At 44.1% G+C, this 25,835-nt stretch overlaps 2 protein-coding genes across 6 annotated transcripts in view; both read right to left on the bottom strand.

Moving 5' to 3' along the window:
- LOC138648844 (malignant fibrous histiocytoma-amplified sequence 1-like) overlaps nt 1-9,770 on the bottom strand; it is a 33,659-nt gene extending 23,889 nt beyond the window's left edge. The window contains 3 exon segments of the mRNA XM_069738795.1: nt 957-1,251; nt 4,230-5,103; nt 9,615-9,770. Coding sequence (XP_069594896.1) covers nt 957-1,251; nt 4,230-5,103; nt 9,615-9,678 — 1,233 coding nt within the window. The 5' untranslated portion in view covers nt 9,679-9,770.
- Nucleotides 9,771-25,022: 15,252 nt separating this feature from the next.
- Nucleotides 25,023-25,835, bottom strand: part of PHRF1 (PHD and ring finger domains 1) — a 58,068-nt gene continuing 57,255 nt past the window's right edge. For all 5 annotated transcript variants that reach the window (XM_069738728.1, XM_069738731.1, XM_069738730.1 and 2 more), the window contains exon 20: nt 25,023-25,773. In XM_069738728.1, the coding sequence (XP_069594829.1) occupies nt 25,624-25,773 (150 nt within the window). In that variant the 3' untranslated portion in view covers nt 25,023-25,623. The remainder of the gene's footprint in view (nt 25,774-25,835) is intronic.

The following is a 25,835-nucleotide window of genomic DNA, read 5'->3' as shown; positions in this document are numbered from 1 at the left end:
TCCTCCACCATGTTTGTTGCCGGGTTGAGGGGTGTGGGTGAATTGGAGGCCTCCGTAACACAGCGCAGCAGGGGAGGCGGTGTCAGAGGGTGTTAGCCATGTTTTTGTGAGGCCAAGTAAGGCAAGATTGAGAGAAAAAAAGGTTGTGAATCACGAGAAGCTTATTGCAGATTGCAGATTGAGCGGGCATTCCGCCTATGCAAAGTGTACTAAGAAAGCTGCCAATCAGCTGCCAATCAGTGGTGTGGTCGGGGTTATACAAAGCTCAGCATTCAGAGAACTGCTAGATCTGCAGCAGAGAAAACAGTGATTGTATCAAAACTACATCAAGCAGCCCAGTAAGTGGCACATCATTGAAATAAGGGTATCTGTCCCAACATCATGCTGCTCTGAGATTACATAGAAAAAAACAGGTGACAGATTCCCTTTGACTGATATCCTCCCTGTAGCTGCCCACATCCAGTTATGCAGTGCAGTGAGTATTTACAGTCACTGCTCATTATACAGAGAGTGTACTTTAATTATTCCCTGTGACATTGATTGAGTGTGTGTGTGTGTGTGTGTGTGCAGAGTATCTGTACAGAGCAGACTGTCAATCAGTGCCAAGGAGTGATCAAAGTGCACTCACAGTATAGTGAGCAGCGACTATAACAGCTTCCTGCACCGTCCCGATGAATAGAAGCGAGCAGCTGCAGGAAGGATATCATTTCATTTTCTCCCTGCAGCCGCTGCTCCAGTTAAGCAGCCAGGTATGACATATGTGTTATTTACCTGCAGATTTTCACTATCTTTGCAGGTAAATATCATTTCAGAAGGTAACAAAATCCCTTTAAAACCTACAGAATAGTTACTTTTTAAGTTATCCTGACAATAATTTATCTCCACCTGCAATTATAATTACCATTCCTGCTGAACCCATAATCATATCATATGCATGACAAGACGTGGTCACATACATGTATGGAGCAATTAGACAACTCTCTCAGCTTATCGGCCTGTTCCAAATAGAGCTCAGAGTCTTGACGTTCCTCCAGATTATTAATGAAGTGGGTGAGATTAGCCTTATATTCATTCAGCATCCTGTAGATCCTTTGTTCGATGTCTTTACACTTCTCTTCCACTTCCCCTGGTTGGCATAAATCCGTGTGAGTGCCCACAGTAAAAACTACTGAATTGGGTACCCTCATGACCAGATTTTTAATCCAGAAACCCACAAAGTCCATAAAAATCTGTTCATCAGCAACCTGGTACCTGTGTGAATATGAAAATGCACATTAGCTTTTATTTGCAATTCAAAAGCATTTCACCTATGGCAATGTGCATAAGGTCTTTCCACTAAAATCAAACTAAACAACCCTGAAAAACACAAGGGTTCGTGATTTATCATAATTTAACCAATTATTCATTCAGGTGACTTCCAACTTCTGAATTTTCCAATTAATTTCTCCCCTTCTCCCGAGATCCATAACATTATAATTTTACCATTGACAGGGTGAGTTTTATGCAAGATGAGTTGCAGTTTTGAATGACACCATTCATTTTACCTTACCTACTGAGAAAAGGGAAAAAAATCCAAGTGAGGTAAGCAAAATGCAATTCAGTTTTTTTTTTTTTAATGGCGTTCATTGTGGATTAAAAATGACCTGGCAATATAATTTACATATTAGGATTTAAAATAGTTCAGAACTTTGTGAACAAAAAAAATTGGTCTGGGCCTCCGTTACTTGAGACCTGTATAATTTTTTATTTTTCTACTAATGGTTGTTTTTTTTTTACATGCAGAGCTACGGTTTTTATTAATAGGAACAGGAACAGGAACAGGAACACATGGGCTACTTGCACAGTGAACAAGTCTGTATGATCATGTTCACACACCACCAAGAAACCTGAAGACACAAAAGAGAATAGTAAAACCAAAAACACTCAGTTTGAAAAAATGTTGCAGTAATCCGCAAGTGCTAGTAAAAGATGTAAAAAACAGGGTATTTGGTTGATACGTTTTTTGCAAAAAATGTATACTAAGCTGCTCTACCAATCTTCACGGTATACCCTTATCAGAGCAGTCCTAACTAATGTATGCAATCCCTATCTGATGTATTTAAAAACCTGATCATCTGTATATAACCTGTGTGAACAGGGTTCAGAGAGGAAAAATCCATGTGTGCATACAGGGTAGAACAGCTTTTGTGCAGATAGCCCAAGAGGAGTGGTGGAACTCCCCAGTCTTGTAGACACAAGAGAACAATTATGGAAACAGGAACACATGGGCTACTTGCACAGTGAACAAGTCTGTATGATCATGTTCACACACCACCAAGAAACCTGAAGACACAAAAGAGAATAGTAAAACCAAAAACACTCAGTTTGAAAAAATGTTGCAGTAATCCGCAAGTGCTAGTAAAAGATATAAAAAACAGGGTATTTGGTTGATACGTTTTTTGCAAAAAATGTATACTAAGCTGCTCTACCAATCTTCACGGTATACCCTTATCAGAGCAGTCCTAACTAATGTATGCAATCCCTATCTGATGTATTTAAAAACCTGATCATCTGTATATAACCTGTGTGAACAGGGTTCAGAGAGGAAAAATCCATGTGTGCATACAGGGTAGAACAGCTTTTGTGCAGATAGCCCAAGAGGAGTGGTGGAACTCCCCAGTCTTGTAGACACAAGAGAACAATTATGGAAACAGGAACACATGGGCCACTTGCACAGTGAACAAGTCTGTATGATCATGTTCACACACCACCAAGAAACCTGAAGACACAAAAGAGAATAGTAAAACCAAAAACACTCAGTTTGAAAAAATATTGCAGTAATCCGCAAGCAAAATGCAATTCAGTTTTTTTTTTTTTAATGGCGTTCATTGTGGATTAAAAATGACCTGGCAATATAATTTACATATTAGGATTTACATATTAGGATTTAAAATAGTTCAGAACTTTGTGAACAAAAAAAATTGGTCTGGGCCTCCGTTACTTGAGACCTGTATAATTTTTTATTTTTCTACTAATGGTTGTTTTTTTTTTACATGCAGAGCTACGGTTTTTATTAATACTATTTTGGGGTACATTGACGATGTTTTTGCATTTTTAATGGAAGTGCAGACACCCAAAGAATAAAATTCAGGCATTTGTTTTTTTTTCAGCATTTAACATATGGTTTCAGCATTTTTCAAATATTCAACATCTACAGGTGTGGGGCTATTTTTCTACATGCGGCACTGTCAAACCTCATTCATATGACTGAAGGAAGGCTGAATGGACAAATGTACTGAGATATTCTTGATACAAATCTGCTGTCATCTACCAGAATGAAGATGAAACGAGGGTGGACATTTCAGCAAGACAATGATCCCGAACCCACAGCCAAGGGAACTCTCAATTGGTTTCAGAGGAGGAAAATAAAGCTGATAGAATGGCTGAGCCGATCACCGGACCTGAGTCCAATAGAAAATTTGTGGAAAGCGCTAAAGCTCAGATTTTATACAAGGAGCCCACCGAACGTTCAGGATTTGAAGACTGTTTGTGTGGAAGAATGCCCCAAAATTATACCTGAGCAATGCCTGCAACTACAGCAGTTTCTCCATACAGGAGGCGTCTTGAATCTGTCATCACCAACAAAGGCTTTTATATGGAGTATTAATTACATTTCAGTAAGCGTGTTCAATCCTTTTTCCATGTGTCATTTCTCATTATTGTACATAACTTAATTTATGGACATCTATGGTTTGATTTCTTTGCCTGTGTTTATTGGATGGGTTGTTAAAGTGAGAATTTCATGTCAATATCACCTTTAAAAATATATTTAGTTAGAAAATTGGAGACAAGTTCAATGCTTACTTCACCCATTGTATCTGAGACCTTACACTGTCTTTAAGAATCTGTTCAAAATCTCTGCACTCACTGAAAAACAACAAAGGCTCCATAAACTCACTGTAGAACCACATCGGCTCTAGAATCGTGGGACTGATTGCCATGTTAAGGTTGGGACAACATGGAGAGCTCACCCTGAAACAGTATTCAGAACTCTCTGCTAGATTATTAGAAGTAGGAACAGATTTGTTTGGCTTGTTTACACGGGCATCATTCTCTTTGCAACAGTGGTTCCAGCAGTGGTGGACGCCAATGGAGATCTGCTTATAAATGTATGTGATCAATCAGGATCAAACCAAAAGCTCAAAGTCAATTTTTTCTCTACCTCTTTGTAACTTTCCATCTGAACTCACCTGTGCAGATTAACAACAAGAATGACAAGAGCATAAGGAGTAATAAAAACGTGATGGGTGACGTAATACTCAAGATGTCCGGCAAAGTCCCAGAATAAGAAGGTGAGGTCTTGGATGTGAAATTCACTGATCTCTATGCCAACTGTCCTTTCATTCAAAGATGCAGGAACAATGTGACCTTGTCTGAGGCTCCTGCTTATGGTCGTCTTCCCTGCCAGACTTGCACCTAAAAAAATGACTTTTACCCTCTTGTCTTCCTTGGCTTTGGTTTCTTGTAGCTGAAGAAAGTAACTGCGGATCTGTTTGAGGCCACCCACACAAACTTCATCAGGAGGCTCCCTCAAATGGTTGCAAGAAACCACCAACTTTTTCAAGGACAGATCAAGGAAAAGTTTAGCAGGTAGTTTTTGTAGCTTATTGTTCCCCATGTAGACTTCTTTCAAACTTTTTATTTCTAAGATACATTCCGGAAAATCAGTAAATAAATTGTGGGATACATTTAGGTACTGTAGCTTGGAACAGCTGCTCAAGTCTACTGGTAGTTTTGAAAGGCGGTTGTTGTTTAATTTTAGATGTTTAAGATTCTTTAGGTTGGAAAATATTTCAGTGGGAATGATCTTGATTTTATTTTGGTTTAGCTCCAACTTTTCTAAATGGGTTAAACTCTGAATTTCCAAAGGGAAATCAGTTAGTTCATTCTTGGAGAGAATTAAAATCTTCAGCTGGTGAAGATGGTCGATCCCACAGGCGCTTTTAAGTTTGTTCCTATCAAGATTAAGGGACTGAATTTTGGTATCAAACAAAATTTCTAATGGAATGACCTTCAATCTCCTGAGAGACAAGTCCCTTTGATTTAATGGCAACGCTTCTTTACCTGTTTGGAAAAAGGAATAAACATTGAGTTAATTTATTTCATACATATGGGATCACGTTTTTTTTGTCATTTTAATTACTCCATTTCCCTTTGTATAATTACTTTTTTACAGAAATGTTTCACTGTGAAATATCTGTATTAACCCTCCTTCTATAAAGGTGAACTAGTGGTCTAAACATTTGATTATGCTCACTTGGCTGATTTTAGCACTTAGGGAACTTCCCGCTCCTTTATATTTGATCTTTTCAGTAATGCGTGATGAGAAGAAGGTATTGACCCTGTTAAAGCCTCTGTGGCGCCCCTGAGGGTCCAGTCGCCACAGAGGTACTGCACCTCATCCCGAGGTGTGGTACTCCGCTCTCGGGTAAGGAGGGGGCACTACCCAAGAGCCATACTAGCATCCAACACCACACCACTCCAAGCCAGGGGATCTGGCAGGGAACCCTACTGAGGGAGGGCTCCATCTCAGGCTGGAGGGGGAACTAGGTAGAGGGTGTGGGTGGAGAGAGTGACAGTTAAAGGGAGGAGTTAGTCAGTCAGTGAGTGAGGAGTTGGTGGGGAGGAGTGGATGAAAGCAGATGTGGAGAGAGAAGCTCCTGAGAGAAGGAAGGAAGGGTTCCTAGGGGCCAGGGAAGTGAGGAATCTACCCTGGGCGCCTGAATCCACGCCAACTGTAGTTGGGTGGAAGGACCAGGACACAGTGGGGGAACCAGGCCCAAGACTATTGGAGGAACTAAGGCTCAGCCAGCAAGCCTTAGGCTGTGGTATCTGTATGTGCCACAGCCACATCCACACATATTCGCCGAAAAGGCAGCCACATAGGATCAAGGGGACCAGGAGGATGTCGCCTGACAGGATCCAAGGCTGCTGGCTTGGTACACTTTGTAAGACACAGGGCAAGAGGGTGAGAGCCAGCGCAGAGAGAAGGCCAGAGAAGGAACATAAGAAAGGGTGTCTTGGGAAAAAGTAAACACCAAATTACCTGAGAGCTGGCAGGACCACAGACCCGGAGGATACAGCACCCGGCTGGGGACTGCATCTAAAGGTACCGTCACACTGATCAACTTTCCAACGATCACGACCAGCGATACGACCTGGCCGTGATCGTTGGAAGGTCCTTGTGTGGTCGCTTGGGAGCTGTCACACAGACAGCTCTCCAGCGACCAACGATGCCGAAGTCCCCAGGTAACCAGGGTAAACATCGGGTTACTAAGCGCAGGGCCGCGCTTAGTAACCCGATGTTTACCCTGGTTACCATTGTAAAAGTAAAAAAAAAAAAAACACTACATACTTACATTCCAGTGTCTGTCACGTCCCTCGCCCTCAGCTTCCCGCACTGACTGTGTGAGCGCGCGCCGTAAAGCAGGGCACAGCGGTGACGTCACCGCTGTGCTTTACGGCCGACGCTCACAGTCAGTGCGGGAAGCTGACGGCGAGGGACGTGACAGACACTGGAATGTAAGTATGTAGTGTTTTTTTTTTTTTTACTTTTACAATGGTAACCAGGGTAAACATCGGGTTACTAAGCGCGGCCCTGCGCTTAGTAACCCGATGTTTACCCTGGTTACCTGGGGACTCATCGCTGGATCGGCGTCACACACGCCGATCCAGAGATGACAGCGGGTGACCTGACGACAAAATAAAGTTCTGGCCTTCTAGCTCCGACCAGCGATGTCACAGCAGGATCCTGATCGCTGCTGCGTGTCAAACACAACGAGATCGCTATCCAGGACGATGCAACGTCACGGATCGCTATCGTTATCGTTCAAAAGTTGCTCAGTGTGACGGTACCTTAAGAACTGTAAGTAAAGTGTGGAAACTGCACCCTGCTGTGTCCTCAGAATTATTTACTGTGTCACCTGCCCTGCACTACAACATTCACCACCATTGACTTTCAGTCTTTAACTGCCCTGGGGTCTAACTCTACCTATGGAGAGCTGTAACACCTCTGCTGCATCACCATCGGCCCCAGCGGTCCCTTTAAGCAGTGTCGGCAATCCACTGCCGAAAACCACAAGTGGCGTCATGAACTAACTCCCTATAGACTTTATTTCCCCCTTCATTTCATTAATTTTATTGGATGCCCAGGGCCACGGACTGGGTAACTGCTACCGTGACAACCCTCTGAAGAACCGTTGGACCCAGCCCAAGTACTTCACGGTCCTAGTGGGCGCTCCATTTTGGCATCACGAACAGGATGGACCGACCCGGTAAACCCGAGTCTCTTGCGCCTGTCATGGGCCCGGTTACCGAATGGTGCAAAAGCCATACCCGCCCACTGTAAAGACTGCAATGCAAAGTGAACTTGTCCATTAGCGAGAGGGATCCGCCTGCTGGCATGGCTGGCGGGAAAAGAAGAAGGATCCACCCACGAGTGGAGAACGGAAAGAGAACGTGCGGATGCGCGGTAAAGTGCGCTGCAGGAGAGGCGACAAGTCCGGTGAGCACCATGGCGAGTGGTGGAAGGAAGGCTTCGGAGCATAGGGTGGAAGCGATGGACTCCCTCAGCCGACAGGAGGACCCGGACCGGCTGCTCGCTGTGGACCCGAAGTTCCTTGGAGTCGAGGTGCAGGAGTTAAGTCTCCATCTCTTGGAGACGCAGCTTACTGTGGTCGCAAAGTGGAAGGAGGCCCTGCTGAAAAAAGTGTCGGAACGGAGGGTGGCCTCGCGAACAGCAGTGGAGGAGGAGACAGGTATCAACGTTGCCCCAGTGGCCGAGGAGACCTTAGTTGGGCCCTTAAAAACCCCGCCAGCCCTAAAACCTGGCCAGGCATTTAAAACCATAGCCTGGGACTGGACAGCAGACATCGGAGCTAGACTGGCAGCTCCACTGCAGCCGGAACTCATGTCCTGGGAGGTGCATAGCGAGAGAGTGGCTATTCGGTGGGAGCATGGGGACGGATTTGATGGGGCTCCCATGGGAGGCCCAAGCGGGAGAAAACCGGGCAGAAACCCTCAGTTGGGGAGACTACTGCCGGCAGCAAGTGCCCAGGAGGGAGACAGAGAAGCAGGAGCGCAGAGCCCAGTGGAGGACAATGGAAGAACGGAACATGGGGGCCAAGGCCCGCAAAGCTAAACATGCTGACTGGGGTCCGCTGAGACAGGGCACCGTAGTATCCTTTGATTTAAAAAAGGGCTGGGGTTTCATCAAAGAGCCCAGGATGACATCTGAACTGTTTGTCAAATGGCGGGACGTGGAGTCTCACCTGCTAGAGGGTCACCCTTATTGTGAATTACACCCGGGATGTGGGCGACGGGGTGGTACGCCCTTAATGTGAAAAATTGCACAAGGGAACGTGTTGTTCCCAGACCAACCAGTGCAGCGCCAGAAAGGCGACCTTGCTATGAGCCTGTGAAATCTTAATCTGTCTCCGTCCCATGATGCATGGAGCAGAAATGTAAGGTAAACAAGACACAAAGACAAAACAGGGAAAACACAAAACCTCTATGATACAAAAGCATAAACCAACAATAGGGAGGAGTATAGGGAGAAGGAGGAATAAACTAAATGTGAAGAGGGACCAGGAGACAAATACACATATACTACAGCAAACTACAGATCACTACTACAACAACGCCGCTCCAACCAATTAGCTTTAGCACTCAGCACAGGAAGACAAATCTTTCACCGGCAGGGACTAAACGCACAGAGACAGTATATATAGAGGGAGTAAAGCATAAGCAGTTATAGTTGAGAAAAAACAGGTTGCATGGTCTCAGCCAGCATGGAAAGAGTCCTTAACCCTCTCAGCACCGAAGGGAAGGCAATCTATTTAAAATAGGACATGAATCACACCATCTCTAAAGAAGAGTGCGATTCATTACCTGGCATGACTGTCTAACTCCAGGTGTCCCAAGGGGACATGAAACCCTTGTGACACTTCTCCAAATTAGGGGTCTCCTATGCCAAGTAAGGGCTCAAGGGTAGAGCCCATGGTGGGAATCTACTGTACCACTGTAAGAGGTGGTTTGAAGTAGTGAAGTGTGTATGTGCTCAGCCTTCTTATACTGCAAGATTATCAGGAAATGAGAATTCTTATTTTTCGTGCAGTGCAAATTAACCTTTGGTCGAAAAAGCAAAGGACGGGGAATGAACACGAAAATTAGCGTACTGGGCTGATTACGACACAAAATGTGGTGCATGCTTGTCCCATTGGCTTTTCCCCACAGATTTTGACTAATTGATAGGTGTCTTATCAGCAGTGGGTCCCTTGTGATTAAAAAAAAACAACCGAGTACATTACACAATTCCTTTTCTTGAGTGTGTCTGCTGTGAAATCTATGACTGTTTTAGATTTTGAACATGTTCATTTTCCATAGTGCTCATCTTATGAGGAAGTTTTCTCAGCACTACGTACATAGCAATCCTCGCCCACAACACCCCCAGTCAGCAGCCTGAATTTGCTTTTAAATAAAGCTGCTGTAAACCAATCATCTTAGTAAGCCTCGTTAATTCAATTGATCCATCGGTATCGACGGCTCACAATTACCGAGATCACTGAGATACTTACTTTTTCTTTCCATGTTTTCGTCTTCGAGGCGAGGCTCCATTTTTTTTTCAACATGAAGTTTCATTTCCTTTTAGATTCACTTGTTCTTCAAACAAAGTGAGTTTGTCATCCTCCCCGGAAATGCTTAAAGGGAACCTGAAAGCTGATTCATGCTGCCCGAATTGTGAATCAAAGTCCGTCTCCGTCAGCTCTGATACCATGCCATGATTAGTCCAAGAGGCCGGTCCCCGGTATCTTCTCCCCATCTTGTTCCCCTTGCATGGTAGGGATCCCCCTAAATGTTTTTGATAGCAAGGCTCCTGTCACTCGAAGGGAGTGAGGTGGGGAAAAGTCACGAGGACCGGCCTTGTGGTTTGGGCACCATGAATCAGCAAGACTGTGGCAACCATCTCTCACAGAACTGCATCTTCTTACGACTAGGGGTATCCATATCACGTAGCATTGGGACACCTCCACACCACAAAGGAAAGATCAATAAAGCGATTCAACATGCTTCACAGTAATAACAGTAAAAAAAAATGTCAAAACATGCAGAAAAGTCGTATCGTGTTTTACACTTATTTCTTCTAGAATAATAAAGACAAAAAAAATTGTTATTTTCATAACGTAAAGAAAAATAGGAAACACATGTCTATTTCTCATATTTTGTACAACCATAAAAAACCATAAAAAATTAAATTGCGTTCCTCTTTTCGTTTAATCCCTTAACGACCAGAGGTATTTGTGGTTTTACATTTTCATTTTTTTTGCTCCCCTTCTTCCCAAAGTCAAAACTTTTTTAATTTTTGGTCAAAATGGTCATGTCAGGGCTTGTTTTTTGCAGGACAAGTTGCACTTTTGAATGATACTATTGGTTTTAACATATCATGTACCGGAAAAGGGGAAAAAAAATTCCAAGTGCAGTGAAATTGCAAAATAAGTGCAATTATACAGTTGTTTTTTTTTTTTTACCATGTTCACTAAGTGCTAAAACTGACCTGCCATTATGATTCTCCAGGTCATTACAAGTTCACAGACACCAAACATGTCTAGGTTCTTTTTTATTTAAGTGGTGAAAATTTTTTTCAAAGTTTGTTAAAAAAAAAAATTGCGCCATTTTCCGATACCCGTAGTGTCTCCATTTTTCGTGATCTCGGGTTGGATGAGGGCTCATTTTTTTTGAGTGTCGAGCTGATATTTTTAATGATAAAATTTTGGTGTAGAAACGATCTTTTGATCGCCTGTTATTGCATTATAATGCAATGTTATGGCGACCAAAAAATGTAATTCTGGCATTTTTACTTTTTTTCTCGTTACGCCGTTTAGCGATCGGGTTCATTCTTTTTTTAAATTGATAGATCGGGCGATTCTAAACGCGTTGATACCAAATATGTGCATGTTTGATTTTTTTATTATTATTTTATTTTATTATTATTATTATTATTGTTTTATTTTGAATGGGGCGAAAGGTGATTTGAACTTTTATATTGTTAAAGTATTTTTAAACACTTTTTTTTTTTTTTACATTTAGCATGCTTCAATAGTCTTCATGGGAGACTAGAAGCTGCCATAATCCAATCGGTTTATCCAATCGGCATAATCCAATCGGGCGGTGCTCATAGCAATCCGGCAGTAAAAACCATAGAGGTCTGCTGGAGGCCTCTGGTTGTCATGCCAACTCATCGTTGACCCGCGATCACTTGACGGGGTCACCGATGGACAGGATTTCTGGCACGCTTGCCGGAAGCACGAGTTAAATGCTGCTGTCAGAGATTGACAGTGGCATTAAACTAGTTAACAGCCGTGGGTGGATCGCGATTCCACCCGCAGCTGTTAGAACATGTCAGCTGTACAAAACAGCTGATATGTGACGGAAAAGATGTGGGCTCTGCGATGGAGCCCACATCAAAGGGAGGGAGTCTGACATCGGATTACTATTATGCCCAATGTCGGAAAGGGGTTAAAGGGACTCTGTCACCTGAATTTGGAGGGAACAATCTTCAGCCATAGAGGCGGGGTTTTCAGGTGTTTGATTCACCCTTTCCTTACCCGCTGGCTGCAATATTGGATTGAAGTTCATTCTCTGTCCTCCGTAGTACACGCCGGCACAAGGCACAAACTCGAAACAGTATTGTTGACAGTGGTCTCTTGAGGAACTACTGGTCTCAAAAGGACTGATTGAGACATTGTTCGATGAATACATATACACGTGAAGTGTGAAGGAGGAGGATTCCCGATAATGTGGATTGTGCTCTAAAGAATGTTGTTGCAGTAAAGTTGTATTTTGTCCTTCGTTAATTGCCTCTTCGGGATCATTGCAAGGCATTTTGTTAGGAACAGAAGGAATCTCCAATTCAAGAAGGTGGATTTTGTAACTCATACTCGTGAGCTGTGCACATGGCTCTCCCATTACGCCTCTACAGTAAGGTGAACGCTCACAATAGTATATAATCTAAGACGTGCCGAGTCAAAAGTGCTTAAGTGCATATGACATTGAACAGTCAAAAATATCAAATACACAATTCAGGTTTACAACCATTACTTTACAGACTGAATTAACTATAAAAGTTACAAAAAAGCTGAATCCTTGAAAAATGAATTTTTCCCTATAGGACAGTTCAAAATGATCTAAGAACAGACACAAAACACACTGTGCACTCTTCAATGATTCTGTACATGGCAGCTTTGCCTCTGCAGCATCAGAAGAGCGCAGGAGAACTGAAGTCGGCTGGATACATCGACAGCTTGAGAACAGCACTTACAAGCTCTATAGAAGAGATTGCCCCTTGCCTTGGAGACCGGCCACTGATGAGGTGGCAACTAAACTAAGGGTACCGTCACATTAAGCGACGCTGCAGCGATATAGACAACGATGCCGATCGCTGCAGCGTCGCTGTGTGGTCGCTGGAGAGCTGTCACACAGACAGCTCTCCAGCGACCAACGATGCCGAAGTCCCCGGGTAACCAGGGTAAACATCGGGTTACTAAGCGCAGGGCCGTGCTTAGTAACCCGATATTTACCCTGGCTACCTAAAAAAAAAAACCACTACATACTTACATTCCGGTGTCTGTCGCGTCCCCCGCCGTCAGATTCCCGCACTGACTGTGAGGGCCGGCCGTAAAGCAGAGCACAGCGGTGACCACTGTGCTTTAAGGCCAGCGCTCACAGTCAGTGCGGGAAGCTGACGGCGAGGGACGCGACAGACACCGGAATGTAAGTATGTAGTGTTTTTTTTTAGGTAGCCAGGGTAAATATCGGGTTACTAAGCGCGGCCCTGCGCTTAGTAACCCGATGTTTACCCTGGTTACAAGTGAAGACATCGCTGAATCGGCGTCAAACACGCCGATTCAGCGATGTCAGCGGGTGATCCAGCGACGAAATAAAGTTCTGGACTTCTAGCTCCGACCAGCGATGTCACAGCAGGGTCCTGATCGCTGCTGCCTGTCAAACACAACGATATCGCTAGCCAGGACGCTGCAACGTCACGGATCGCTATCGTTATCGTTCTAAAGTCACTCAGTGTGAAGGTACCTTAAGGAATGGAGAAGACTTTTAATAAGAAGTAAATTTCAACCTTTTTACAAGAACTTTGCATTTTTTTCACATTTATGATAAAAAAAAATATTAAAGAGGTTTTTTCATTACCAGGTGTGTCAGCTTTTTATTCAACATACAAAACCTACAAGAAAAAAAAAGAAGCAAAAACCCTGCTGTAACTAAATAAGTAAAAAGTAAAAGTGCATCTAAATAACTCAGGGTTCTTAGTAATACTGTTTTTGATCAAAAAGAGTATAAACACCATCCCACCACGACAAGGTGACTCTGATCGGGACGGGACCTACGATGTCTAATATTAAAACCTTACCATGTGTCAGAGTTAACCTCAGAGTGTGAATAAGGGCCGACAAAAGGACCTTGTAGGTTTTGTATGCTTTATGGCCAATGTGAACATGCGTTTATGTGCTGCATGTATACCAACTTAAACCAAGCTCAATTTTTGTGTTTTTTTTTTTTTATTCAACATACTAAAGCATATTCAGATAAAGCTACACTGAGTTCGATTAGTCTTCAATGGTACTACATAGATGCTATAATGCATTTGCACGCCCCATACATATAACACATTGGGGGCTTACACAATGTGGTCAGAAATGCACATTTTAATGAGGATTGACCAAAAAATGGAAAATTATAGAAACATGAGGGATGTTCAATAACTTATCTATCTGAATACGAAAACAAAACTTTCTGAGAAAATTGCAAGTTTTCGATGTAATCCCCCTTGCCTTCAACACACTTATTCCAGTTCGCTTCCAGTGATGAGATGCCCTGAGAATAGATGGAGTCTTCTTGCTGCTTCAAGATCCCCGTCACGGCTTTTTTGACTGCATTACCATCAGGAAATTGCTTCCCATACAGAAATGTCTTCAGGTTCCGAAATAGAAAGTAATTACTGGGAGCAGGGGTGGGATGGGCCGGGGGGCAAATGCTGACTGACCACACTTGAACCTACAGCACATCACAGATTGTACAGCTCCATATGTATAATATGTGATGTCCTGTAGGCACGTCCAAGTGTGATCAGTACAGTGCATGGTATGTCTGTGCACGTATATCACATACAGATTAATGTATGATCTACTGTAATACAGGCAAAAATACACACTGCTATTATATCAGATGTCTGCCCATGTCTGTATATATTATACTGTAACTACAAAGTGCAGCCCACGGACCGGGACAGCCAAAGGGCAGAAAACTGTGGCCCATGGGCCGCACCATACCCTCCACTATCCCGATATCACCAGTCTGCATACTCAGGATGCAGACAGCGGTGAATACATTGGTGGAAAATGGAGCCGCCGGGAGATGTCAGGAGTGTGAAAGGGACACAGCAAACATGATGATGTCACTACATCTCGCCTGCTGTACCGTATAACGGGGCTTATGTGGGTCTCACACTGTATATAGGAAGCTATGTGGGAGCTGATACTGTATATAGGTGGTTATGTGGGGGATCATACTTTATAATGGAGACTATGTAGAGGCTCATGCTGTATATAGGCTGTGTGGAGACTCACACTGTGTTTAGGAGGCTATGAGGGGGCTCATACTATATATAGGATGGTACGTGAGGGCTCATATTGTACATAGAATCACAGCATGTTAGAGTTGGAGGGACCTCCAGGGTCATCGTGTCTAACCCTCTGCTCAATGGAGGATTCACTAAACCATCTCAGACAGATGTCTGTCCAGCCTCAGTTTGAAGACTTCTATTGAAGGAGAACTCACCGCCTTTCGCGGCAGCTTGTTCCACTCATTGATCACCCTCACTGTCAAAGGGCTATGTGTGGCTTACACAGTGTATATGGGCTATGGGGGGGCTCTCACTATATAGAGAGAGGCTATGTGGTGGCTCACATTGCATATACAAAGCTATGTGGAGGCTCATACTGAATGAAGAAGGCTATGTGGGGCTCATATTGTATATAGGATGCTATATGAGGGTTCATGGTATATAAGAGCTAAGTGTGTGGCTTACACTGTATATAGGGGCTATGTGGGTCTCATATTATATGTAGTGATAATGTCTAAAGCACTGTAGAATTAATGGTAATATATAAGTTAGTAAAAATAAATAGGGAGCTATGTGTGGGCTCATACTGTATACAGGGGGCTATGTGTGCTCATACAGTATATAGGGGGCTGTGTGTGGGCTCATACGGTATATAGGAGATGTGTGTGCTCATACGGTATATAGGGGGCTATGTGGGGGCTCATATGGTATATAGGGGGCTGTGTGTGGGCTCACATGGTATATAGGGGGCTCTGTGTGGGCTCACACTGTATACAGGGGGCTGTGTGTGTTCATACAGTATATAGGGGGCTGTGTGTGGGCTCATATGCTTTATAGGGTGCTCTGTGTGGGCTCATATGGTATATAGGGGGCTGTGTGTGGGCTCACATCGTATATAGGGGGCTGTGTGTGGGCTCATACAGTATACAGGGGGCTGTGTGCGCTCATACGGTATATAGGGGGCTGTGTGTGGGCTCATACAGTATACAGGGGGCTGTGTGTGGGCTCACATGGTATATAGGGGCTGTGTGTGGGCTCAAACAGTATACAGGGGGCTGTGTGCGCTCATACGGTATATAGGGGCTGTGTGTGGGCTCATACAGTATACAGGGGGCTGTGTGCGCTCATACGGTATATAGGGGCTGTGTGTGGGCTCATACAGTATACAGGGGGCTGTGTGCGCTCATACGGTATATAGGGGGCTGTGTGTGGGCTCATACAGTATACAGGGGGCTGTGTGCGCTCATACGGTATATAGGGGCTGTGTGTGGGCTCATACAGTATACAGGGGGCTCATATGGTATATAGGGGGCTGTGTGTGGGCTCATATGCTTTATAGAGTGCTCTGTGTGGGCTCATATGGTATATAGGGGGCTGTGTGTGGGCTCACATCGTATATAGGGGGCTGTGTGTGGGCTCATACAGTATACAGGGGGCTGTGTGCGCTCATACGGTATATAGGGGGCTGTGTGTGGGCTCATACAGTATACAGGGGGCTCATATGGTATATAGGGGGCTGTGTGTGGGCTCACATGGTATATAGGGGCTGTGTGTGGGCTCAAACAGTATACAGGGGGCTGTGTGCGCTCATACGGTATATAGGGGCTGTGTGTGGGCTCATACAGTATACAGGGGGCTGTGTGCGCTCATACGGTATATAGGGGCTGTGTGTGCGCTCATACGGTATATAGGGGGCTGTGTGTGGGCTCATACAGTATACAGGGGGCTGTGTGTGCTCATACGGTACATAGGGGCTGTGTGTGGGCTCATACAGTATACAGGGGGCTCATATGGTATATAGGGGGCTGTGTGTGGGCTCACATGGTATATAGGGGGCTGTGTGTGGGCTCACACTGTTTACAGGGGCTGTGTGTGCTCATACGGTATATAGGGGGATGTTGGGATACTTAATTCTGCTCAATATTAAGCGATATAATTATTTTATATTAATTGCAGTTAATATTAATATTGAGCAGAATTCCTTTCAGTCTATTAGTTAAGCCACCCACATCAGTCACAGTCTCTCATGTGGCCACTGGGGACAACGAATTGCCCACACCTGATATATACCATCATATATTAACCAGTATATACCACCTGATGTCTGTATCACAGCACGTCATATACAATACATATTCTCCTGTATACTGGATGTAATATACTGTGCACAGACATCAGATGGTATATACAGAATAATATGTGACTGGTGAGATATCTGATGTCTGTAGTCGTAGTGCAATATGCACTAGATACAGATTATCCTGTATGCGGTATATTATATGCACAGACATCCCATATTATATACAGGATAACAGGCGGCTGGTATAATCTCTGTATCACAGTATATCACATACCATCACCTATTCTGCTGTATACTGGATGTAATATACTGTGCACAGACATCAGATGGTATATACAGGATAATATGTGACTGGTGAGATATCTGATGTCTGTAGTCGTAGTGCAATATGCACTAGATACAGATTATCCTGTATGTGGTATATTATATGCACAGACATCCCATGTTATATACAGGATAACAGGCGGCTGGTATAATCTCTGCTGTCTGTATCGCAGTATACCATCACCTATTCTGCTGTATACTGGATGTAGTTTCTGACCTTTCATTCACCCCCTACATCCGATCACTGGCTCGCTCTTCTTACCTGCATCTCAAAAACATTTCTAGAATTCGCCCTTTTCTTACTTTCGACTCTGCAAAAACTCTTACTGTTTCACTTATTCATTCTCGTCTGGACTATTGTAACTCTCTACTAATCGGCCTCCCTCTTGCAAAACTCTCCCCGCTCCAATCTGTCCTGAATGCTGCAGCCAGGATCATATTCCTCACCAACCGTTACACCGATGCCTCTACCCTGTGCCAGTCATTACACTGGTTACCCATCCACTCCAGAATCCAGTACAAAACTACTACCCTCATCCACAAAGCACTCCATGGCTCAGCACCACCCTACATCTCCTCTCTGGTCTCAGTCTACCACCCTACCCGTGCCCTCCGCTCCGCTAATGACCTCAGGTTAGCATCCTCAATAATCAGAACCTCTCACTCCCGTCTCCAAGACTTTACACATGCTGCGCCGATTCTTTGGAATGCACTACCCAGGTTAATACGATTAATCCCCAATCCCCACAGTTTTAAGCGTACCCTAAAAACTCATTTGTTCAGACTGGCCTACCGCCTCAATGCATTAACCTAACGATCCCTGTGTGGCCTATTTATAAAAAAAAAAAAAAAAAGGTTCCTCGCATCATGTTCTCATACACTTTATGCAGTATTAGCCCTCTGTGTCTGTACTGCTACATACTTAGGCAGATAACTGGTTCATGCAGCTTTACATGAACACCTGAGCCTTACACTATAGCTGGTCCGAATAACTAAAGCAATTGTTACCATCCACCTCTCGTGTCTCCCCTTTTCCCCATAGTTTGTAAGCTTGCGAGCAGGGCCCTCACTCCTCCTGGTATCTGTTTTGAACTGTATTTCTGTTATGCTGTAATGTCTATTGTCTGTACAAGTCCCCTCTATAATTTGTAAAGCGCTGCGGAATATGTTGGCGCTATATAAATAAAAATTATTATTATTATTATTATAGTATACTGTGATTCCAGCATCCAATATTATACACAGGATATGTGAATGGTGCAATATCTGATGTTCTCTAGTCATAGTGTAGTATATAAATGTCACATGCTATCCTGTATATAATATGTGATGTGAATAGTTATAATATATCAAAATCCAGTACAGATGAGCAAATTGATCTGCAGGACACTGGTCAACAGTCACATCAGTAGTCGGTGGCCACCAGATTAGGGCCTTGCGAGCCTCCTCCTACCTGCCGACATCTGACTCTTCTATTGATTTGCAGTCCTTGCGTGATGTCATCTTTGCGGCATGGCACATACATGACATTGTGCCTGGCTACAAATCAAGGGTAGAGAAAGAGAATGCTATCGGCAGGAGACGGTCACAGGGCTCCTATCCAGAAGCCACTAAATAGTCATCTGACCAGTGGAGCGCGGTCCTGCAAATTACTGTAAGTTGTTTGTCTCCATATAGCAGTGATATATTCTCCTTCGTATATTGTTCTGTATGTGGTATACTGTATACTGTGTGCACAGACGTTGGACAATACACAGGATTAGTGGCTGGTGCATCACAGACTATAATGTGCAGTTGTAGGTCGCAATGTTGACTTGCTTGATCAAGTATGTATGGAAAAACACAAAATATTAATTCCTAGGTATCTGGCAGACCTGTGCTTATGTGTGACCACCTTTACTCTGATATGGTTATTTTTATTATTAGACATTTTTATAGTGCCAATTATTCCATGGCGCTTTACATGTGAAAGGGGCAAATATAGACAAATACCATAAACATGAGCGATACAAGGCACACGAGTACATACGGAGGGAGGACCCTGCCCTCGAGGGTTGACAGTCTGCAGGGGATGGGTGAGGATACACTAGGAGAGGGTAGAGCTGGTTGTGCGGCGGTTCAGTGCGTTGAGGATCACTGTAGGCTTGTCGGAAGAGGTGAGTCTTCCGGTTCTTTTTGAAGGTTTCTATGGTAGGCGAGAGTCTGATGTGTTGTGGTAGAGAGTTCCAAAGTATGGGGGAAGCACGGGAGAAGTCTTGCATGTGGTTGTGGGAAGAAGAAATGAGAGGGGAGTAGAGAAGGAGATCTTGAGAGGATCGGAGGTTGCGTGTAGGTAAGTACCGGGAGACCATGTCACAGATGTATGGAGGAGACAGGTTGTGGATGGCTTTGTATGTCATTGTGAGGGTTTTGAACTGGAGCCTTTGGACTATAGGAAGCCAGTGAAGGGCTTGGCATAGGGGAGAGGCCGGGGAATAGCGGGGAGACAGGTAGATCAGTCAGGCAGCAGTGTAGGATGGATTGGAGAGGTGCCAGAGGAGAAGCCAGCGAGTAGTAGGTTGCAATAGTCGAGGCGGGAGATGACAAGGGCATGCACTAGTGTTTTTGTGGTTTCGTGGTCAAGGAATGTGCGGATCCGGGAAATATTTTTGAGTTTGAGACGGCAGGAGGAGGCAAGGGCTTGGATATGTGGCTTGAAAGAGCGAGCAGAGTCGAGGATCACCCCGAGGCACCGGACTTTTGGGACTGGGGAAAGTGAGCAGCCATTGACATTGATGGATAGGTCTGGTGGAGGGGTACAGTGAGATGGGGGAAAGATGATGACTTCTGTTTTGTCCATGTTCAGTTTTAGAAAGCGAGCAGAATAGAAAGCTGAAATAGCAGACACAGTGTGGGATTTTGGTAAGGAGGAGAGGTCAGGTCCAGATATGTAGATCTGAGTGTCATCGGCATAGAGATGATACTGTTTTTTCATGGAGTGTAGAAAAGCACAGAACACCTTGCATTACTAGGTGCTGTTGGGTTTCTCCACGGTTAGCACTTGAGACAGACAATATGGTCGTGTGAATACAGCCTATGAAGCAGCTGGAAAAAAAATGTTAAGGATGGGGCGCTACTCATGGGTCACTGCTGTGCACTTGCCAACCAGGCTAATATTTGCCAGCCAGCCCCTATCTGTGAGCCAGGTCTGGACTGTAGGATGAATGGTTAAGCTCCATGAAGTTGCATTTCCCGAAGCTTGTGATTTGAAAGATTTCTGGCCATCGACATCTTCTCACAATGTTTCTCTTTGATTGCCTCACATAATGCCTTCATTGCTGAAGCATAGGTGTCTATAATAATTGCTGTCTTGTATGCATAAATTAAAGTAATAAAACTCCTGTGTCCCCAAAAAACTACTGCCATCTTTTTAGCTGACTGCTGGACAAGAAATTTCTTTGGAGTTGGTGATCCCTTGTGCTTTCATTGCATGAACCCTTCTTTGGTCTCAGAATCACAGTGATGGACCCATATTTCATCACCCAGAATAATTTGAGAATAGAAGTTGCACGTGTGAGGAGCTGGTCACTTACTAAAGACTATTGGACCAATGGAGAATAGAGCAGAGTCCACGGTTCTGAGGGATGCAGACTTTTTTCTAGCACATAGCACTGGTTATATTGATCTTATTGTGTTTTATTAGAGATTTGCTTGCTTGTCAGTTCAGCTTCAGGAAGCAAGGTTTCCATTCAATGAGGGTAAGCAGAAGAAGAGGCACGGGATCGATCTTATTTCATTACTCTCGCCAGTGTCTCAGGGGCCTCAAGCCTTTGTTCTGCCAGTCACTAGTCCCATTTTGTGGATGAGGAGCCATCACAATAGGGGTCTCACATGCAGTTCCAGGTGATGGGCATGAGCCTGTGGAAAATACCTCCACCAATGTAATGAGCTTTGGGCAGGGGGTGTTTCAATAGGGCCAGGCTCAATTTTCTTGGGGCATCTTGGGGTATTTAGGACACTGATGAGAAAATGGAGGGGTGGTTGCTGGCTAGAGGGGTATACACGTGTTATGGTAGTGATATCTTGCTTGGAGGAACATAGGATGTGACTGCAGACTGTAGCAGCATGAGATACCAAAAGCTGTGACCCAACCAAAAGTTGGTAGACAGTGGGTATTATCTGGTACGGGGGCAGTGGAGCTACTGATCCTGGGTTGGGAACTTGTGGACTAAGGGCATTGCAATGTTGGCCATCTACCCAGAATTGCTGTAAGGCCGGTTTCACACGGTACTGGAGTTATCCGTGTCCGTGTGCTCACGTGGCACATTAGTGTGGCACCCGTGTGCCCACTGGGTACCACACGCACCGTGCAGGAGACAACGCTAAAGTTTAGCGATGTCCCCTGCATCGTGCTGAATCCGCGATTCATATCTTCCCTGCAGCAGCGTTTGCTGCAGAGAAAATATGAATAATAGTGTTTAAAATAAAGATCTACCTGTCCCCCGCCCTCCCATCCCCTGTGCGGCCAGACCAGGAAGCAGCGCCAGCCAACAAGGAAGGCGGGTGAGTATTTTCAGAACAGCGGGGGGGCACACAGGGGGTGGGAGGGCGGGGGACAGGTAGATCTTTATTTTAAACACTATTATTCATATTTTCTCTGCAGCAAACGCTGCTGCAGGGAAGATATGAATCGCGGATTCAGCACCAGTGGGGGGGGGGGGACAGCACTTACTGTAGCGCTGTCTCCTGCACGGCACACGGACTGCACACGGACATCCGTGTGCGGTACGTGTTTTACACGGACCCATTGACTTTAATGGGTCCGTGTAATCTGTGCGCTCCCACGAACACTGACATGTCTCCGTGTTTGGCACACGGAGACACGGTCCGCAAAAAAATCACTGACATCTGAACAGATGCAGTGATTTTTATGTGTCTACGTGAGTCAGTGTCTCCAGTACGTGAGGAAACTGTCACCTCACGTACCGGAGACACTGACGTGTGAAACCGGCCTAAGACCGTGGAAGTAAGCAGGGCTGTGGAGTCGGAGTCCGAGCCCATTTTGGTGGAGTCGATGTCATGGAATTTGAGGATTCAGAGGTTTGGCTTACCAACTCCACAGCCCTGGAAGTAAGGAATAAAAATTAGTTTCATTGTTATCCTGCCTAAATTATTTTTACAACCCACAACCTCAGATCCTCACAGAATCTATTTTCTCTAAGCATATCTAAATTCTCTTCCACTAAATTGCTGGCGACATGTTTTTTTACTCAGGCGTCAACATTCGTGGCACCCGCCCAGGAACTGACCTTTGACATCATCAAAGCATCATGGAACTGGAAAGCATGCAAGAAGAATGACCTACTCATGAGCTAGAACATTGACTAGGCGATCTTAAAAAAATCTTGGCCTCCACCTTATGGCATATTTCCTCTGAAGATGCTCCGACAGGTCACCCTGAACGGGTGTCATCTTAAAAGTATTCTCTACCCCATTTAAACGGCTTGTCCCAAAATTTTACTTGATAGTAGGCAGATGCATAATCACCATATACAGCAAGCATGCTTGTTTTCTTCCTTTGTAAGGAATTTAATCACGGAACAAAGTCCCAGATCCCTCACATTGTTTGTAGCACCGCGCTGTACTGCACTTCCCACCCTGTCACTTCCAGTGCTTTTATTAGACAACTTCTACTGTGTCTGTTGTATGTCCAGATGTGTCTCAAGTTCCACAGAAAAGTTCAACTCTCTAGTAGGAGTTGAATGAATATGTTATCTGCCATATTGGTACCCTATTCATGCCGAATTTATGTTTGACGATCGATTCCAACCATATTTAGTCATTTCTACTCCCATTGACTCCAATGATGTTCGGCGAATACTGCAAACACAATATTCGCCGCTGATCGTTATCGGAACCGAATTTTGAAAAATTCACTCAACACTACTCTCTGGCACTGAGAGAACATGTACATAACTTGCTGAACACCCATCATACGTGGCTGATTCTTTCCCAATGTGCAGAAGATTTTCTTTACGTTTCTTCGATACATATTTTGCCTAGTCATCCACAGCTGCAAGGGAATGTGTAATCAGGAAATGATCCACTGGTGAAAATCAGGCTTTTATATTGAATGTTTTTTTTTGGTTATTTTTTATATCACCATCTGTAAATATTTATATACAGGGTGGGCAATTTATATGAAAACACCTAAATAAAATGGGAATGGTTGGTGATATCAACTTCCTGTTTGTGGCACATTAGTATATGGGAGGGGGAAAACTTTTCAAGATGGGTGGTGACCATGGTGGCCATTTTGAAGTCGGCCATTTTGGATCCAACTTTATTTTTTCCCAATGGGAAGAGGGTCATGTGACACATCAAGCTTATTGAGAATTTCACAAGAAAAACAATGGTGTGCTTGGTTTTAACCTATCTTTATTCTTTCATGAGTTATTTACAAGTTTATGACCACTTATAAAATGTGTTCAAAGTGCTGCCCATTGTGTTGGATTGTCAATGCAACCCTCTTCTCCCATTCTTGACACACTGATAGCAACACTGCAGAAATAATGCCAGCACAGGCTTCCAGTATCCGTTGTTTCCGATGCTGCACATCTCGTATCGTCACAGCATAGACAATTGCCGTCAGATGACCCCAAAGATAAAAGTCTAAGGGGGTCAAATCGGGAGACCTTGGTGGCCATTCAACTGGCCCACGATGACCAATCCACTTTCCAGGAACCTGTTCATGTAGGAATGCTCGGACCTGACACCCATAACGTGGTGGTGCATTATCTTGCTGGAAAAACTCAGGGAACGTGCCATCTTCAGTGCATAAAGAGGGAAACACATCATCATGTCGCCACAAATAGGAAGCTATCACCAACCATTCCTATTTTATAAATGGCCCACCCTGTATATATATTTCCTGATCTTTCAGTAAATTCACGACACAATGTCTCAGACCCTATTTTTTCTATTAAGGGATCTAATAAGCGTGCGCAAATGTCATTGTGAAGGTAGAGGGGCAGAGGCAGCGGTGACATTCCCCATTGTCAAATTTGTGGCACCCACCGGGAACTGACATTTGACATCAAAACATGGTACTGGAAATTATGCAAACTGAAATGCCCAACTCATGAACTATGACACTGATTTTGACCAGACAATCTTCCATAATCATGGCCTCCATTTTACAGCACATTTCCATTGACGATGCTTCGACAGGTCGCTATGAACATGGGTCATAGTCAAATCATTCCCTTCCCCCTATCTCAACTGCTTGGCCGAAAACTTTACTCGGTAGTAGGAAGGTGTCTCAACATGGTACAAAGCCATAATCCTCCTATTCTTCCATTGTAAGAAATGTAATCACAGAACAAAGCTCCAAATCCGTCACTTTCTTTGTAGAGCCGCACTGTACTGCACTTGCCATCCCGTTCAGAACCTCCATAACAATATTAACCTCGTATCTGCAGATTAATAGCGTTATCCGACATGATAGGTTCCCTTTAAATACATTTAATACAAAAAAATATGTCATTTTCTGATAAAGAAGTCTAATAACGCCTTGATGTGGCCTTAATAAATATAGTGAAGCTAAATTAAAGGGGTTTGTCCGATTTAATTTCTCGTATTAGGGAAATCTGTGAAAATCCAAGACCTCTATCAATTACAGAGAACAGCTACAAAGATCGGCTCTCTGCAAGACCAAGTAGCTCCGGGCTCCAGATTGATTCAGGTAGATGGCATGTAATACTTGGTTTCCCCTGTGGTGGCGCTGCAGAGGTGTTGAAAATCTCTACCATGGGGTCCTAGCAGCAGGAACACGTACGACCCCTTTCATTTCGGGAGGGGGAAACTCTTCAAAAAAGAAGCAAAAACACAGATTGCAACAACTCGACAACCTTTTTAAGCGCAGGGTTGTATTCCACAGTATCTCAAAAGAAGCTCAAGACTCAGAAATAACCTTAAAACAAAGAAAAATCTTATTAAAATCATAAATTTGCCTTCATACACATTTCACTGTCAAAGGACTAATCTTTATTCCAGAATACATCCTTTCATCGCTCTCATTACTTAAAGGCTGGGTCTTCGTCTCTGCTCCGTGCCAATAAAAAGTATACCCACAGAAAAAAAAAAGAAAAAAGAAAAAGTTTCTTACAAATGTATCTGGTCGTTTTCCTGTGTATACTTTAGGAACGCAAACTACAAAGGGAAATGACCACAGCGGTCAGCAATAATCCCAACGTCTTAAGGAGACGATGTCACTGCCTGTCCCTCGGTATTGTCCTCCAGGTTTTTAGCAAGGACCCTTGTGAAAAGGAAGCGGGCAGACTGGTTTGCGGGATATGGAAATATGGTTCAAAACTGGCAAGAAAAAAAAAAAACCAAGACCAAGTTTAGAAGAATAAATCAGGCATTTTCCATCTTGAAAAATGAAAATGATCTCCTCTGTATAGTACAGTTTACCCACTGAGCGGGGGAGGGGAGGAGTGTGACCAGACGACCTCCGATTTACCATGTCTACTTGAGTCCGTTATGCTGCGATTTCACAAAAAACTATTTATATGGGCGACTCGCGGCCTAAGTCATGATCATCGAACGCTCCCGATTTCTTCTGTTTATTTCTTATGTGTTTGTACTTGTCCACGTAGCCTTTCACCAAGTTCACAACTTTCACTGGATTTATTTCCCCGCTCTTGCTGTGACAGATCTGCGATAGATAAAAGGGAGCGTTATCAGATATACAGGACAAGTGCATGGCATGGGTGCACG

The sequence above is a fragment of the Ranitomeya imitator genome, chromosome 9, assembly GCF_032444005.1.
Source record: "Ranitomeya imitator isolate aRanImi1 chromosome 9, aRanImi1.pri, whole genome shotgun sequence".
Classification (NCBI taxonomy): Eukaryota; Metazoa; Chordata; class Amphibia; order Anura; family Dendrobatidae; genus Ranitomeya; species Ranitomeya imitator.
The sequence above is the reverse complement of the archived record's forward strand: the minus strand, read 5'-3'. Positions and strand labels throughout refer to the sequence as shown.